Genomic DNA, 19,551 nt, shown 5'->3' with positions numbered 1-19,551 from the left:
GCTTTTAAACTAACAACAGAAGGTTAATAGAACCAGAACTAACACCACTCTACTTTTTCCTCTATGAACTCATCTGATGTCAGGAGCCGATCAGAATCAGCCCAGAGTCATTGCTGCCCGAAATCATCACTGCGTGTAACATCAGTTTGAAATGTTCAGCGTTTCTGAATTCAGTGTATACACAAATGCTGCAGTCAGACGCCATCAATTTAACTTAATAAACTTAAACTTAATACTTTTAAATAGACTTTTGCCTGTGGCATTAACTTTGAGGCTACCATGTAGAACATTTGGTTCTGTTTAAATATAACTACAGATTTATTTTACACTTTCAGTATAGCATTCCACTGACCATGACTTTTTTTTTTTCTCTAATCAATGTCCCGATCAAAATTACTGTCACAAGCATTTAAATGTCACCAACAGTTACAGAAAACAAACTGTGGAAGGATGAGTTGTGAAACAAAATTAAAATAACTACTTCTTGCAAGCAAGTAGAAAACAGGAGTTTGTCAAAGAGAGAGACGTTCACATAAGGACTTGATGAAGGAGCTGTCTACTTGGAAGTCATGAAATAATCATGATTTCTCTCTAAAGAACAACACAGGGCAACATCATCCCAATATACTAGATAAACAAAAATCCCAAATACAAGATAGTATGCCTTAAAAAAACAACAAAAAACACTAATTACTTAAAAATCTTTATTGGCTTTTAAAACCACTTAGAAAATCTCACCTGTGAGTACTTTCCATTGAAAAAAAGAGAAACATTGCTAAAATGCTTCGGCAATATTAACAAGCTACTGTACATTGAGCAGTACACCAGACAACAGCACAGAGAAAGGTTCTACTGTTTCATATAGACCGAAAGAAAACACTTTTCCCCCCCTAACAGACCAGTCAGAAATACAGCATTAGACTTGATGTTTGATGAAACTTCTGTGTATCAAAAAAGTAAGATTTAGTTTTTTCCTTCGTGAAATAAAAAAAGTAAATAATCAGTGCCTTGATAAATGTCGGAACATAGAAAAAATATTTACAGTTTTCTTCACAAAGGCATTTTTTGTAAAAAAGAAAAAAGAAAAAAAATAGAAATGTATGAAAAAAAAAACAACATCTGTGAACTAAGACATACAGTATAGAACAATATTAACTTAGCAAACACATAACCCTCCCCCCCCCACGGTCAACATTTACCAGTCCCTTTTTTGTAGAGGGAGTGGTCACAACATGTACTACGATAGATAGTTCAACATACATGCGCACATACAATCATTGAAAAACATAGTGAAGTATGTTCTCTTTTATTCATTTTTAATAAGGTTAAATTTTGTTTGTTTTTATCTTTCTTATTCTCATGGATGAGAATGAGTAAAATGTGTATCTCATTGAGATTAGTGCACATTGCTACACAAGGCAATAATTAATTGTAATTTTTCATGTAATATGTAATTCCCCTTTTGTAATTTACCTTTGAAAGAAAAAAAAAAAAAAAAAAAAACGGCTTTTTGCCTAGCTTTAATTGTTCCATTTTGTCCTTTAAATGTCACACAAAGGCATGGTTACAAAAAAGGAAAATCTTTAGTGCAATAAAGTGAACTTCCAAAGTTTGCTGAATCATAAACCATTGATTTTCCAGTGCCGGCCACTCCAGGGTTCTCTGCGCAATACATTTGACTGTCACAATAAAATGAACATTTAATATATGATTATTTGTCTTTTTTTATATATATAACCCATGCGTCTTTCCTCTCTCAATGTACATGTCACATCTGCAAAGCAGAGGCCAATAGACTCTCTAAGGAAAATGGCACATCAAGCTAAAGACCAAACAGACGGCATTACTTGCACTACACAAAAAGCCAAAAACATAACACACAGCATATCGTGCTGGCTATACGTTCAATATGAGCAACATATTTCTTTTCTTGTTTTCTTAAGGGTACTCAGACCTATCTAAAAATCATCACTTTAAGACAGTGTATTAATAAAACAATGTCATTTTTACACATGGGGCATTAATATAGTGACTACAAATAGCCAAATTAAGCTTTCATGAATCCATTAATGACTTTGGACAACATGCTTACCATCCATAATTACCTGTACACCAGATACATTTGCCATATACAGACTATACACAAATATGATCTGTCCGAAAATCAAGTACCAGAAAACCCTGTTTTATTTACCAACAAGTCCAACCAGTTTTCTTCAAAAATGATGTTCATTTGGAGACGATTATAACTAAGCTCAAATGCTTACAGTTTTTCAAAAGCTGTTCTTTGGTATGAATTTTTGATTGAAATTCAATGATTACCCAGTAGGTTGGACATGTGATCAAAACGCACAGCCTTAGACAGCATCTGGCCATCACCATATTCCTCCGATATAATACTATCATCATTCTGTTAGCCAATAACTGGAATAAAATATAAAGAAAGACTACATGGAATGTTAAAATATACTAACTTTTAGGGATGTATTTAAAACTACATCAATAACTCACAATGACAAAAAGCCAAGTTTTATTTACTTATTATTTTTTGGAAATGCAGCAAGGCTTTTAAAATATCTTTCTGCACCTTAAAGCCTAAACCTAAGGCCTAGGACTTTGGAAATAAGGCAGATTAATCTCCCTCATGTAATATTCACTTTTTTTTTTTTTTAACAGTGTAGATACAGCAAAAAGGTGTCCTCTTCATTATCACCCTTCTCTTTAACAGTACAGTTAATATGGCCTATTATTAAGTTTTCTAATTTTGTATTTTTTAAATAGAACATAATTACTGACAATTATATGGCAGATGCCAGTTACTTTTATTGAGCACCTGTTAGCACCTAAATCTTTTAACTTGACTGACAGCTGATATGTAAGAGTGATGGCAAATTTCTGTCATGATGATGATGTAAATTAAGTAAACTCTTAGCAATGTTACTTACCAACATACCTGCAAAGCCAAACAGTGCATATGCAAGACACTTAAAAACTCAGTGATTTATCATGCAAAATATTGCATTTAGTTTCACAAATTATGATTCATGGGAATGTTAAAATTGTCAATGTACTAACAAATGTTAAGGTAAAAAAATATATAATAATAATAATAATAATAATAAAAATGTAGATAACTGGGTAATAAAAAATGTTATTACCATAATAAAAAATATGTACACTGGGGGCAAATTAACACATACCCAAAAAAAGTGGGAGAAACAAATGGTAAACTATGGACAAATGTCAGGAGGAGAAGACTGGAATGAACTGGTAAAAAGCACGATCCTATAAATGAACACTTCATGTCAGACTGGCACTTTCCACTGGACTGACTAATATATCCAGCGTGTTGATGCAGTGGATAAATCACAATTTTTTTAAAAAAAAAAACACAACAAACAATCAAAAACAAAAAAGAAACAAAAAAACACAAATGACAGTCACAAAAACAAAACAGATCAAACCATAAATAGTGACAAACAGCATCAACCACAACAAACACAAAAGGAAACAATACTAACCCAACATTTCCACTGTTGGTTGGTCTTTGTTCTCCAACCAGTCAAATCCAGCAGAGTTCACAGTGTCACTGCATATCTGCTGAAACAACGGGTCGTTCTTCAGCTCCTCCAGTGTGGCGTCTTCATATTGGTCCTGTTGCTGACTTGGATCAAACAAAAGGTTGGGATCCAAGGTGTTCAGGTCATTGATGCTACCAGAAAGGTCAGAGGTCAAACGAATTTCACTAGAAAAGTCAGATGCTACTGCACTGAGTTCTGATGCCACCTGCCCAACCAACTGTGAGCTGGGGTTGAGGCCATCCTCTCCCAAGAGATCCTTGACAGTGCTGTTAAAGTCCAGTTGCTCCTGCTGCTGCTGTTCCTCATCTTGCTGCGAGGTTTGAGATAGCAACTGCTGCTGGCTGAGGTCTGGATCATGTTGTAGCTGCTGTTGATCATGTAGCTGCAGTTGTTCGTGTTGCAGTTGTAAATGTTGGTCTTGTAATTCTAATTGTTGGTCCTGAAGTTGCAATGGTTGTTCCTGAAGTTGCAACTGTGGGTCTTGCAACAGTTGTTGATCCTGTAGATCCAACTGTTGATCTTGTAGCTGAAGCTGCTGCTCTTGTTGTAACACAGAGCCTGATTGTGCTTGGTTATCACTAGAAAACGTAATCGATTCTTCTCCAGTGTTCATGAGGAAACCAGGCTTCTGGAAATCAAACTGTGAGGGGCTTGAACAGACAGACAGCTGTTGACTGTGATGGCTTGTGCCTTCAGGAAAGGCCTGTGCGGTCTCCAAGATTTGTGTCAGGTTCATCCGAGCTGTGTACTTAGAGGGCATATTATTGACACCCAGCCCACGCATTGCATCATCCCCATCTGCATCCATTTTGCTCAGGAGTACACTAGTGATCTTGGCACTATTACTCGGCTGTCCCTGTTGACCGATTGGCAACATCTCAGACTGCATCATGATGCTTAGTGGTACTGACTGGCTCCTTTGAGCCATGCTGTTGGCAGTGACCACTGAGTGACTGTTGGAAAGAATGCTAAGAACCTCTGAGGTTATGGGAGAACTGAATGGTGAAACAGCAGACCTTGGGTTAGGATTGGTTTGCACTGATGTGCCACTTAGATTGCGTTGACGAACAGCAGGACTTACACTGCGACACCTAAAAGTTATACCTCCGCTGCCAGCTGTAACCTTGCTGTCTAGTGGTGCTGGCACAGCAAAACTTTCTTGCTTGTTCTCCACCGCCTGTTGTCCTTGTTGTACAGGTGACAAAGCTGTTAATCGACCTAAATGCCCATCCTGGTGTCTGGATTGAGACTGAAAAGACTGCCCTGGTTTAGCAAATGCATGTGGTTTACGAAAGTGGTCCTCTACCAGGTCCTGATAGCTTGGAAGAATTCCAATGGCATTGCTGTTAGAAACTGAAGGGGAACCAGAAGTGCTGTTATATCTATTGTTGATCCAATCCAGCTTGGCCTTGTCTGGGTGAGTGGCCATTGGTCTCTGCATGGGCTTGACTGGGCTACTGGACACCACATTGCCATCATGATAACCCGGTATGTTGGAGTTAATGGGAGTAAATGCAAAGGGATTACGGCATTCAACAGGACTTGGTGGGACACTACTGCTGCAGTTAGACAAAGGAGTGCTAATAGGTGTATGTCGACCAACTAAAATCCCTTCAACTGGGGTAATAGGTGCTACTCGACAGCACGGACTTACCCTGGTCAGGCTGTGGGCCCCTGGCAATATTTCAGAGGAAGGGGTTGGAGTTGGAGTCGGTGTAGGAGTTGGTGTGGGGGTAGGGGTGTGTACTGGAGTGGTGCTACTATGTGCAGAGTGGTAGAACTGAGTGCCAGTCTGGTGAGAGGAAAGGATGGTGCTTTGAGCTGACTGGCTTTGTAAAGGTATTTCAAGAGAACTAAGGTAAGGCTGTAGACTGCTATTCAGCTTCATTTGCTCCTCCATCTGCACCAACTCTTCTACTATACTATCTTGCGTCATGTCATCATCATTAAAGGGGAAATAGTCTATGCTGGCTTGAGCACCATCAAAGTCAACAATGTCTTGCTGAAGAGTTAACTGAGCAGATGCTTCAGGGGGCTGGACCATCAATGGCAAGTGGCTAGCAGTCACCTGCTTTTGTTCTGTCTGTATCTGTTGAGAGTAGTCTTGTAACGAGCTCTTCAGTTCACTCACAGCCGATGCCTCCTGAGAAATGGCAATGGTAACTTGTTGCTGGCTCACAATTTGATGCAATAAGGTTTGATCAGAAGATGTGCTATTACAAGAGCCTAGATCAGAAGAGCTTATTCGAGCAGAGCTGTCCCCATGCTCAACCTCTAAAACACTCTGAGAACTTACAATAGTCTGAGAAGTGTTTCCAATAGGTGTATCAGAAAGTGCCAGAATTTGTGTTGGAAGAGAGTTCTGTTTCAAACTGACTTTACATGGGGCACTCTCTGGTCTTACAGGAGTTCCTGCAGTCTGTATCCTCTTTGTGGCTATTACAAGACTGGGTTTAGGATTGTTGCTGGAATCCAAAGACTGCTGAGATATGAACACCCTTTTAACTGGAATTGCATGAGACTCCAAAGCAGAAGCAGAGCGTTTTCGAGGACTTTTTAATCCAATACCAGCATCTTTTGGTGACTGGCCAGTAGGGGAAGCTGCATCATTGGATCCAATGTCAGCATTCTGATTCATAACAGTCAGATACAAAGTACTCTCCTGATGTTCACTGCTGTTATTGCTAATTGGGACAGCTGTCCCTATGATTGTACTTGGAGGTGTTGCAGAGTCACTTTTGGCTCTAGTAACTCTTTCAGGCACTGGGGATGCCTTGACGAGAAGAGAAGGTTCACTGGAAGCCCTATATTTAATGGCTCTCTCATTTTTTTGCCCAATATTGTTCCCTGGAACAGTGATCTGTTTTTCTGCCCCAGCAGTTGAGTTACTATCATTCACAGCTTCGGATGTTATCTTGACTTCACTAATGGAGGAAATTGATGGAATTGGGGTTGTGGCAAAACGGCCAACTCTTCCAACTCCAGATGACTGAAGAGCTGTGCTGCCATTCTGAGATTGTTGAATTTGGTTAGACTCTTCCTGGGAAACAGTGCTACTGATACCAGCTGAAGCAGGTCGTAATGGTGTCGGAGTGTTGCTACCACCACTATTGTTAGGTGTCAACGATATAGTAGTCATCTTGACGACGTTAACTGAGCTGACATGGGGAGTGGGCATGACTGTTTTTATAGGGCTGTTAGTAATAAGGAGTGTCGGGGGAGAACAAAGAGTTATGCCACTTGTGGCAGAAGGTTTGGGGAGAATCTGGGCATATCTGTGCCTGGCTAACCTATCACCAACAGGACTGGCAGGAATATTCTGTGGAGTTTTGGGGGACTGCTTAACAGACTGAGTTACCACTTGGAAATTGACTGGTAAAACTTTTCCCTCTGTTGTTGCAACTGGACTTGGAGAGGTCATCAACTGTCTATTCCTCTGAACCTAAAAGCAAGACAAAACCACAAAATAAAAACATGACTTATGCACAAGCAGGTACTAAACAAGGCAAATAGGTCATGGAATTAAAACCATTTAATCTTAACCACAAATGATAACCCATAACTATAAGCCAAATAAACATACAATTGCTAAAGGATTTTGTAACAAGAACTATCAGACTATACGATTAAAACTACCCAACCCTTTTTTAATTGGAATTCTGAAAACACGAAAAACTTTTTACATTTCTTTTGTAAAAGTGAATAATGTTTGAGAAATGTATTTTTAGGTCTCTTTTTATACAATAAACAAATGGCTTTACACATTTTCATAGTAATTTTCCGAATTTTTAAAATCACTACGCTTTAAAACTATCTTTAATAAAAATGAAAAAGAAAATATATATGTTATTAATAAATCTGCCATCTTACAAGAATTTATTAAAACAATATAAAATGTAGTAATGCACCTTCCTATACACCGATAACATTAAAACTCTCAACTGGGCATCAGTCCTCTTGTGCCACCAGAGCAGCTTTGGCCCATTTAGGACCTGACTGCACAGAAGGTTTTCTGCTATAGTTTTTTACCAAGAAACTGGCAGTGGATTCGTTGGATGCAGTGGGTTGAGGCCTCTGTGGATCAGACTTGATTGTCTGGCAGATCCCAATAGTGCTGGATCGAACTAGAATCTGGGGAGTTTGGAGGGTGGGTTGGTGGCCTTGGGGTTTTTTGTCTGCAAGTCCTAGCTGAGGCACTGGGTGTTCCAATACCTTTCTATCATGGCCAGATTTTAAAACACAACTGTTTATTCCCCTAAAATGCAAAGCTAATTTTAATATGGTTACACTTAATGGCAGGTAACATCTTATGAGGTAACACCGTAGAAAATTCCTAAAGTTAAATTTTTTAAAATTAAAGTGTACAAAACAAAAATCATATAAACATTTGGAGATTAAAATGAAGTATATTAACAGAATGAATAATTACCGTAATGGGGCTTGGTACTGCAGCCACCACAATACCTATCGCAGGCTGTGAGGACAACAAAGCTGGACTTCCAGAGGTGATACTAGACCCAGGGCCTGGCGTGCCTGCTTCAGCTCTCCTGGCTTGGGCATCACTTGGCAATGGAGAAGTAAGCTTCTGTTCTTGCTGTTTCTTTTGAATCTTTCGCTGTAGCTGCTGTTTGGTGTCAACAGAGGGTGAAGGTAGAGTCTTCATCTGTGGTTGGTAGGAGTTGGTGTCACCAGTTGGCACAAACGCAGAGGCTGGGGTGGGTGTTTTAACACCTAGTAGAATGCAGGAAAAAAAAATGAAAAAAATTTACAAAGTATACCTGGTATGAACATGTATAAATATAAGACATACCAAGGTGTGGATCATGAGAGGTATAACTAGTGCTTACCGGTTGGGGTTCCAGTCATAACAGTTAGTGCAGCCATGGATTTAGTGCCAATGTAGTGGCTGTTCAGCAAGAAGCGTGCTAAATCCTCCACACTGTCAAACTGGCGGCTCAGAACCTTCTGCGCCCATTCACACACTAGACCACAGGCTGCAGAACGCATCTCATCCTCAGCACTGGGAGACTGACCAGTTGGCTCCAACAACTCACACTGAGCATGTTTTAATAGACAAAACTACTTTAATGTTTAGAATAATTGAAACAAAATATGAAGAGACATTAATCTACAAGAAAAGTTAATAAATAAAAATGGTACTAAATAACATATGTACTACTGCACCTTGACACAAGCATTTAAGTATTAAATAGTTTTGCATCTAAAATGACCTTGTAGATTTTTGTTTTTAGTTTCCCAAGTTCTCAATAAATCAGACAATTCTTCTATTTGATATTTAAAGGAAAATCTATTTGCTTACCCCATCTCCTGATTTATGCAAGTCCAAGTTGGGTAAAGATGGCATATGCACAAAAGCTTTTTTCCTCAGTCCGCTATAACAGTATGTGAGAAGCAGTTAAGTCTCCATATCACAGAAATGTTGTTTTTATAATTTTTTTAATACATCACAACACAGATCTAAAATTGGAGATTACATGGACAAACAATAGCCAAAAAAAGATTTCTGGACTTGGTAAGCTGAAAAGGATATTTAGATTTTCCTCGCATTCCAAGACGACGTGCTTTCATGTTGGGAAAGACATTTTTCATGATCTTTCCAAAATCTGCAGCGCTTAGAGAATGGTAGCCAAGATTGTCACAATAGCTCCTAGAAAGAAAACATTAAAAAAAATTATAAACTTAACTTAAAGGAATTTAGAACAGTTAAGTAGAATTGGTGTCAATTAAAACAGGATTTCTTTCAATCATGAATAAATAAAAACCACTTGGCGTAATGGTAACCACAATCAGTGGATCAAAGGCATTGATTTTTCAAAAAGGTTATCCTCTATAATTGGGATCATCAACTATGGAGTTGTACAATAGACCAAATAGAGCACATTAAACGATCTTGCAGCAGCAGTAATTCTTGTTCTATGCGTCATGTGACTAAGACGCATTAGTACATTTTAAGGGGACAGTACATGAATACAAAGTGGGGAATAGATTAACGTAATTAATAATAATAATAATAATGATAATAAAACATGAAAAAGATTATATCGATTAGAAGCTCTGAATGTCAGTTTCAATAAATCTTTAATTAGCAAAGTTTTATTCCTAGCATGAAGTGCCTTTGTATTGCCTTATTTATAGCCACCAACTACTAACAGTAGCACAATATTAGCAGTATTTTCCTAGAGTAAAATATCAAAAGGTAACATGTTCCTTATCCAGACCTTTGTAAACAATTAATTAAAACACAACAGAAACTTCACAAATTAGTTTAATAACAATTTAAGCCTCCGTGTCTTGTGTATTTTACACTAATTTACATTCCAATATGCCATCTTTATAAATCAGGATTTTTTAAATTCTATTTTCTGCATCATGACTTAAGTAATGTGAGCTAATGAATTTATACTTACTTGTACTCATCATACACCTCTTGTTTTGGCAGTGAGGTCTCCGGGTGCTCCTCTAAGTGATTCCGAATCCAGTTGAAAGCGTACATCTGTTGGGTCCGACTGGATGACATGGAATTCTGGTCACTGGTTTAAAAAAAAAAAAAAAAAAAAAAAAGGGAGGAAAATAAATGGAATTCCAGAATCCACTATTACTGATTTTCCTCTGCTCATAGACTTCATTTATATTTCATGACAGGTCAATTGTTTTTTGTTTGCTTTTGACTTAAATAGAGTTGTAAAATTTTAGTACCATGTTGCAGGACTTGTAGACCCCCTCTGATTCTCAGTCCTATTGGACATCATGGTGAGAATTAGGAATTGCAGTGATGAATAGATATGGGGAAACAAATGACAAAACACAGGATGCTGGGTATTGCAGTGCAAAAAAATTAACAAAATATTGTTTTTAGTGGCATGGTAAGTTCATGAAGATTTATATAGCAATGGAAAAAGCATATGAACAACAGAATAAAAGATAACACAAATAATATCACTACATTTATGAGGGATGACCAGATATTCATGATGTATGTACATAAGGAGGGCACAAACAGCAATGATAAGGCCAGTAGCATGTGCAAGATAAGAGAGAACAAACGTGAGCCAAGATGTGAACCCAAAAAGTTAATGGGGGAGGGAATGATAAAAGTAGAGCAAATACATGATTTCCCAACTGTTTTATGCATGAACATACCTTTTGTCATTACCACTGCTGGGACCAGAAGGCAACTTAAGGTAGAGGTAGAGTTTTTCAATGTCTGTAAACTTCTCAACATCTTGCTGTGTAGGAAAGACATCAAAAAGGGAGCAAAGAATAAAAAAGCAATAAAGGTTTATCATCCTTACAACAACAAAAAATAAATAAAAAAATTACCCTAAAACCTTTTTATTTACACCTGCTTTATCAGAGTTTATTTTCTTCATTACATCTTGAAATTGTCATTTATATGATGTATCGGTAAAGTTTTGGAAAAAGACCCTTTTTTCCCCCCAAGTAATAATGGTTCATATGTTTGAAAAGCAACAACAGTAAAGAAACTTTTTGTTAAATCAAGTTGCTAGGAAAGGTCCATTTTTGGCTGCGTGAGGCACCACCTTGTGGGTAAATCTGCCATAACCAGTGACATCATACTATGAAAAAATTATCCAACTTCGCTCTAGTCTTCAGTAATGCAAGCCTTGCGTAACAATGGCTTAAGAGCTGAGATTTGTCTGATAGCCCAAAAATGGTTATTTAAATGAAACAGTTCCTAAAATATTACTAACATTTTCATTGGTATGTTCATTTTCAGTTTTATCTAATATTAAGACCTACAAATTAAAAAATGAGAAGGTTTTATAATAAAAACACAGCTAGATAACATTCAAGACTTTGAGACAGCGCAACAACATTTATCATATGATTTATAAACAAACATCTCTTGACATCCTAACATTCAGATTATGAAGGAGAAGAGCAGCCATTATCAGGAGACCGAGGAATAAAACGTGCTGGTATCTGATATAAACAAATCCTGAGCTGCTGTGTCCTGGTTGCCATGTAAACCCTGATGGCAAGAACGCATGTCAATGCCGGCACGCTGGCAACACGTCTCTTCAGCACGAGCCCCACCTCACCTCGCTTCGATTGGCTTGTGCGAATGAATTCATTTTTGCTCTTCCTATTCCATTTGTCTCCATGTTGCTAGGGGAAACCACCTCTCATGAATGGGTGAAGAATTGTCAACCGGTGAACAGGGGAAAAAAAATAATACAACTGACTAGCCTAGTCAAAACATACTATCTATTTAAAAGGACTGATGGATGAATAATTTGTTTCTTTCTTTACTGTGCTCTTAGCAGTAGGCTTCCATGGATTCATCTGAACAATGAGGATGAATGGAGAACATCTCTAAGCATGTCAGTCATCGAGATTTATGATCTGGAGTTGTTTGGTCCGCACATATATTAATTTGACAGCCACCTTTTACAGACATTGAACAGACAATTATCCCTCCATCATCATGAGGTGGTTTTTGTCAGACACCTTGGCATGAAAAGTCTACATGACACACAGACACTCCTACTGTATGAATGCAGATGGTTGTACTGATAGTAATCACGTTAGGGTGCTCATTTGATAAACAATACAGTAATTGACACTTTTTTAATGTTCTCTTTTCATTTTAAGACAGCCGTGTATCCGTGCTTAATTATTTTAAGATTTATTAGGAGAAATTCACTTATTTAATTTATTCAATCCAATGTAGACCATATAAGGTCTTGATTTTACTTTACAGAGCACCGAAGAATAAACTTAAACAGTCTGAATTAAAGGCCAGGCAGAGCATTAGCAATAAATTCGGGAGAAGAAGCCTTTGAGTCCAGACAGGTTATGTGGCGGATTTTTTTTTAATATTTTTTTTTAGGTTGGTTAGGGTGGCTCCACACTGAACAAAATATTCTCCATTAAATTTGCACCACCCTTAAGTATTAACACTCATAAGTTTCAAACTACTTTTCCTTAAAGATAAAACACAAAAAAAGCAAAAAAAGTTTGTAATGATGGGTATTAACCTCTTTTTAAGTTCCTATCAAAAACAATCAAGAGGCAATCTTGATTATATAAAACAGACATTCCACACCATGGCTAAAGCTCATGTCTGGACAGAATGCACTAAAGCCTGCGGAAAACCTTTTACCAACTTGAAAAATGTGTTACCTTGATTTGCTTTAGAGGCAAGTGGGAAGACATTTAAGTGAAGCTGAGCTAGAGATTCATTAATGTGCAAAGGTCTTAAACCACCCTAATTTCTTCATATTTTGCTTGTAACAAGCATGATTTTTTTGTTTTTAAGTAGTCTTGCTCATATAGTCCATTCCCTATACCTGACCATTTCAGGGAAAAAATTTTTTAAGCCACACTGTGACCTAAGAATCATTCAAGCATAAAAACCATCTAACTTAAGACATGAACCACTGAGAAACTTATTAGGTGTAGATGATGACCAATGGTCAGTATACTGGTGATGCTGAATGCTGAGTGGTTGTAACAGACGAGAGGGCAAATAAGGTTGCTGCTGAGGTTGTTACATAAACAACAGATTTTTAAATAGTATCTTTACACATTTGCAGTCTGTCGCAGTAAAACACTATGTAATCTACACCATTTAATATGAACAAGTGAGAAAGGCTAAAGACAGTACTGTAGAAAAAATCTTCCATTTTTAAAGCCTCAAAAATGGCACAGTTGATCACAAAAATAAACATTTACATACTCCAGTTTATATATTTTTCTCTTGTGCTATGCTTTGTTTTTATTGAACCCCTCATGTACTGTATATAACCAGTTATGGAACTGGTTTCCGTCAAAGGCCACAGTCAGGCACAGAACTGAATGCGTTTCCAACTTCAATAAAGGGAGTTGTTTTTTTATCTCTAGTTATATCTAGGTTTTTATTTATTTTAATACGCAAAGGTCAGATTTAATCAAAGTCAGATTTAATTAAAGTTTTATTTCTGAATAGAGACAATGTTCCATCCTGAACTCCCAGCAGAGCAGCTCTGAGGAGCTGGATAAAGAGAATAATGAGGTCTTATTACCCCAGCTCAGGATGAGGACTAATAACCTGATACAGATTTACATCTGTGCCTACTAAGTCACATTTACAAATTACATGCATACACTAAACTGAACTACATTTTAAGGACAGGTTCAAGATTTTTTAAGTTGGTCCTAAAGCAAATTTAACATGCCTATACTGTATGTACATGAGAGAAATTATTTGGAGGATAAAAAAAACACGCACCACCACCCTTTGTGTGTGTGTGTGTGTGTGTGTGTGTATATATATATATATATATATATGGAGAGAGAGAGAGAGAGAGAGGTAGTTATGTGTAAAAGTTGGCCAAAATGGCTGCTTTTATAAAAGGTCTGCACACCTGCTGATTATAAGTCAATCAAGGTCTGATGATTAGCAGCACCTGGCCGCAACTTACCCTCGTAATCCTAAGGAAGCAGTAAGGGGGTACTTAGTATTGCCCACTTTTGTTTCTTTCTGCCTTTATTTTGGTTAAATAAATAATATCTTTTTAAATAATATCACAGTGAATAAAAGTTATAAAGTTAGTAAGCTAAGGTTGTAAAAAGGGCACACTAACTTTTACACATGTCTGTGTGTGTATTGTACAAATAATATAGTCATAAGTCATATTGTAATATTAATATAATAATTATATTTAGTGCTGTGCTGCCTGTTTCATTTATTTAAATTAATGGAGAAAATCCCTCACTACCAGTAATAGCTGGACTACATTTACGTGGATCACAACACACACCGAACCTCCTGCACTGAATGGTACAAATTCAAATGGGTGTATCATTACATCCAAAATAATTGATAATTTGCTAATCACTACATAACAGTAAACATGTGCCAACTTTGGGCTATTGTTTCCATCCTTTATTTCGCTTCAGGATCACTGCTCTTCAGATTTCTTCAGATGTTTGTTTTTGTATTATAATTGTCCGAGTGCAAACACCTTAAATTGAACTGTACTCACAAGCAAATCTCACAAATTTAATATTAATTTTGTCCCATGAGTAGCCTTTCTATCTACTACCATTTTGCATAAAAATTAAATGACTAAAGCTACGAAGCCATTTCCTTTTAATAAAAAGCAGCAAAGTTTTACACCATTATAAATGAGCTTGTATGAAAATTAATAATAATCTTAATAGTGAGCAATGTACATCTTGATCATTAACATGTATACAAACCTTCTGCATCATAACTCTCCCTTTCACCATAACCATTTACACTTTATAAACATAATAATTATTGGAATTCTTAATTAAAAGTAAAAGCATATTACCAAAATACAGAATATAAGATGATTGTGAACAATGTATATATAAATAAAAGTTTTCGGGTTTTTTTGTACCAGTGTGAACAGTCTGTAATTAGGGTTTAGCTATTTTACAGTGTTTGTACTTCTGTGTCAGATTACTATATGGTCTGAAAACATGTTTAAAATAATTAAAAACGTTAACATGACTCATTTTTAGTAGCCTACATCTGCAATTTAAAACATAAAAAAATATCTATGAGACATCATTTGTGATCATTTGAAATTAAAATAATAGCTTTAACAAATTGTACTATAATATTGTTTCTTTACAAAAACCTATTGCAGGGAAGTATTAAAAAGTGGTGATGCTACAAGGTCATAGTTATTTAAGTGTCGTTAACTCATTGAATACAGCATATAACTCAATGAATAAAGCTGAATATTGCAATCTATATGTAAGTAACATTCAGACCATGCTTACTACGCATGCTGGTACAAGAAAGATATCAGGCTGGTATCAAGCTAATAATGACAGTTACTTACCAAAATGCTGTCCACTTTTGATTGTACAGATTTGCTGAAAGACGAAAAAATAAAAATAAATGGTCATCAAAAGTGAATAAGAAATAAAAGCAGTTCAGAAGTCTTTCTGATCAGAAATCCCTTTAATTGCCTCAATTGCAATTCGCATTAGATTAACGCATCAGTCAAATTATTAAACGTCAATGCATTTGTTCTGGGTTAAATGCAGAAGTTGCTGTGTTATATGTTAGACGAAATATTCTCATCATGTCCCCTGATTTATGACTATAATTACATAGCAACAAACAGAGTACAGACAAGTGGATACACTGTATGACTCGTATACAGTACAGTACAAAGGTATTAAGTCAATGATAGAAAATGCTCTAAAGTAAGGATGGCTTCAAAAGCAATACAATTTACACCGATCAGCAATAGGCACTTATTTATCTCAGTTGGGAGCAAATGCTAGACCCTTTGGACTGATCCCACAGAGAAGATGACATAACCCAAATTGCAGAAAAAGTTAATGCTGGCTATGACAGAAAGATATCAGAACAATCAGCACATCACGTATGTGGCTTAGCAAGTAGAGAGTTCAAGGTTGCTGATCCAGCCTCCAAACTCCTCAGATCTCAATCCGATTGAGCATCCATGGGATGTGCTGGACAAACAAATCCGATGCACGAAGGCCACACCTTACAGCACTTAAAGGACCTGATGATGGTGTCCTGGTGCCAGATATCACAACACACTATCAGAGGCCTTGTGGAGTAATGTCTTAAAGGGTCAGAGCTGTTTAGGTGGCAGGAACCTACACAATATTGGGCTTAATGTTGTGGCTGATCTGTGTATAAACAGTATACACACATGAAAATTCTACCATAAAAAGCAGTAAACAGTAATACACTATCAAGGTAAAACATTTTCCTGACAACCTCTTGAACTTAAATATACATTAGTAGTCCTGGGTACATTTCTTACAATTTGTTTCTAAAGAATATTGGCTTAGCATCATAGAAAACAGGTTTTTAGATTCTCGCTTCAGGTTTTGAAAGTAATTCCTTACCAGTTGAATAGCCTGCTTTTTTTCCCCCATTGAAAGCAGGCTACTATACAGTATACAAACAAAATTGTGCACCAGACCATCACGTTTACATGCTTGTTAAACATCCCAAACCAGATGTAGTCCCTCTTTCCTTCTAAAACACCCTCCACTCTTCTGGGAAGGCTTGCCACTAGATTTTGGTGTGTGGCTGTGGGGATTTGTGTTCACTCAGCCATGAGAAGATTAACAGGGTCAGCCACTCATGATTGATAAGAAGACCCTGGGAGCACTCGGTGTCCAGTTCACTTAAGACACTCAAGTTCTTTCACTCCAACGTTGACAAGCCAAGTGGGTCATGAACTTTGCTTTGTGCACATCAAATCTAAACACTGCTGCATACAGTGAACATTAGAGACAAGGGCTGTTCAAATACAGTCCCGGAGGGCAAGTGTCCAGGCACAATTCACAATTTTTTTTTTTTTTTTTTACAGTAAAATGCAAACTGTGCTGGACATGGGCCCTACAGGACTGCGCAGCCCTGACTGAGACTAACCATACACATACAAGTGTAAGTACGATGTTCATGTACTGTTGGCCATACAGGGTACAGGATGTTGCTGACCAAAATATGAATGGTTTTGGTTTAGTGGTAGTACCATTTTATATATATATATATATATATAATTATTTGCAGTAACACAAAAGACAAACAGGTGTACAATACTGTACGTATGCATAGATAGATACCTGTAGATCGATCAATAGATATATAGATAAATAAAAAAGATTGTACATTAATAAGTATATACACCAAACAGCCTTAACATTATGACCACTCGGCTAATATTAAATGGGTATGCAAAACAAACATTGACGCACTGTGTTCTGACACCTTTCTATGGGAACCAGCATTAACGTTGCTTCAAATTTAAGCCAGTTTCCTTGCCTTGGATGACTTTTGTTATGTCCTGACCATTGTAAACTGGGAACGTCCTAGCTGCAGTTTTGAAGTTGGTCTGACTGAATCCTTCAGCCATCACAATTTGCCAAAGTCACTCAAATCCTTATGCTTGCCAATTTTGTCTGCTCCCAGCACAACAACTTCAGGAAAAAGGGTTTACTTGCTGCCTAATATTTACCACCGACTTCCATCCACCACTGTAACGAGAATAATAAAAAAAAAAAATTGCTACTTTGAAAAGGGCCAAACTGTAATGGCTGTAGGACTGGGTCAGAGCAACTTCAAAGCTGCAGCTCTTGTGGGACGATTTAGGCTGCAGTGGTCAGGATGTACCAAAAGTGATCCAAGGAGGGAAACCGGTGAGGTGTCGACAGGGTCATACGAGACCAAGGCTCACTGATGCATAGTCTAAACCAATAGAAGAGCTACTGTAGCTCTAATTGAGGAAAAGGTTAATGCTGGTTCCAACAGAAAGGTGACTGAACACAATGTATCAATGTTTTTTTTTGTTTGGGGGGTACCTTTTGCCACCAAAACAGTAATGATCTGTGTGTTTTGTCACTTACTCAATATTGGACATTATTAGCCATAATGTTATGGCTGATCAGTGTAGATAGATGGATACACCACCATCTATCTACATTGGTGCATGCCACTGAGCCATATGAGGTAAATAACCCACACCCGTGCCAACCATAATAGATACAGGCCAACTACACCTCAGGCTAAACAGTTAAGTAGACCTGCTGACCAGGCAATCACCTAAACCTGCTGCGACGAACCCCTAAATATCACTGCTGTTGGTTTATTTTGATATAAACACGGATCAGTCCGGACGGTTGGTGTTTCGCAGGTTGCTTTCAGGCGCGTGCCCGCGCGTCCCCGTTCTAACCGATGTGACATGCACACCGCTAGGCTAGCTTGAGCTGCTAAAGCTACGAGTGGGGAAAATTGCCGTTTTTAGGGAGGATGCTAGCGCGCTAAATCTGTCATCATGTTTATGCAGAGGCTAACGCGCTAATCCGGCTAACCGTAGCTAAGCTAAGCTCAAGCGCCCGACGCGACGCCGTCTCACCAGATCGAGTTCTTGATCTTGTCGTAGTGCAGCGCAGTGGCCTCGGTGCAGCCCTGCAGCCCTGACAGCGCGCCGGGGAGAGATGCCGCCGGCCCGGACACAGCACCCTGCTGCTGCAGCTGACCGGGCTGCTGCTGTTGATCATCGGCCATCACGGTGAGACTGTTGTAGGGAGGAGGAGGAGGCGTTGGTGGTGGTGGTGGTGGAGGAGGAGGAGGGGTGCGAGCTTTAACATGTAGGCCTCATCAGAGTCCTTAGCACGAGATCCGCGCGCGCATAACGCCAAAGAGACAAAAGCTTGTCAGAAATCAGGCTGCTCCTGCACGGAGGGAGCGTCTCATGACTCGATGCTTTTGGCTGGCTTGGCTTGTTGAAGAGGAGAGACGAAGGGGAGGAAAAAAAATAATAACGCGTATATTCTCTCCACTGCAGCACAACAGCACGGCGGCTGCCGCCACGGACGGTGCTGCTGCAGCCAGTCTGCGCATGCGCACTCTGGTCATGAGGGCATTACTGGCGGAAAGCATGTTTTTCATGTTTTTTTTAGCAAGCAATAAATGAATGCACGGTCGGGCGTGTTTTATTTATTATTATTATTATTATTATTATTATTAATTGGAAATGCAATTTTGTAAACATGTTAGTATGCATACTGTGCCCAGCTTAAGCGAATTATTATTGTCACTTACAAATTCTGTTCACAAAATAGGTCACACAACAATGCGTCAAAAATCCCTGGTATTTCCTGTTTAAGACACATTCTATAGCAACAGACATGCGAGAAAAATACTAGCATAATCAATTTTTTTTAATTATTTTTTTATTTTGATTGAGCTTCATCTACCGCCCCCCCCCCCCCTCTTCCCCTCCATATGCCCATATGCCATACAGCATCCTGGCACTGACTGAAAAGAAGTATGATTGACAGGATGCTCTCCTGAAAATTGTGTCGTTTTTTTAAAGGGGATTTTAAATATGCTCTAAAAAAACTCGATCATGCTGATGTGCTACAAGAATGATTAGTGTTTTATGATTGTTGTTGTAATGCATGTTACGACCACTGG

The 19,551-nt window shown here is 38.0% G+C and overlaps 1 protein-coding gene across 1 annotated transcript; it reads right to left on the bottom strand.

The window, feature by feature from the left end:
* Positions 1–690: 690 nt before the first annotated feature.
* LOC128507184 (DNA-binding protein RFX7) lies at positions 691–19,167 on the bottom strand. The gene is made up of 10 exons (XM_053477890.1): positions 18,488–19,167; positions 15,425–15,458; positions 10,743–10,828; positions 10,299–10,337; positions 10,010–10,132; positions 9,133–9,249; positions 8,902–8,986; positions 8,429–8,636; positions 8,011–8,312; positions 691–7,023 (listed from the first exon to the last, which is right to left on the bottom strand). Exons 1-10 carry the CDS (start codon positions 18,637–18,639, stop codon positions 3,517–3,519), a joined length of 4,653 nt encoding a protein of 1,550 aa, XP_053333865.1. The 5' UTR covers positions 18,640–19,167; the 3' UTR covers positions 691–3,516.
* Positions 19,168–19,551: the final 384 nt, after the last annotated feature.

The sequence above is a fragment of the Clarias gariepinus genome, chromosome 2 (genome assembly GCF_024256425.1).
Source record: "Clarias gariepinus isolate MV-2021 ecotype Netherlands chromosome 2, CGAR_prim_01v2, whole genome shotgun sequence".
Taxonomy (NCBI): Eukaryota; Metazoa; Chordata; class Actinopteri; order Siluriformes; family Clariidae; genus Clarias; species Clarias gariepinus.
The sequence above is the reverse complement of the archived record's forward strand: the minus strand, read 5'-3'. Positions and strand labels throughout refer to the sequence as shown.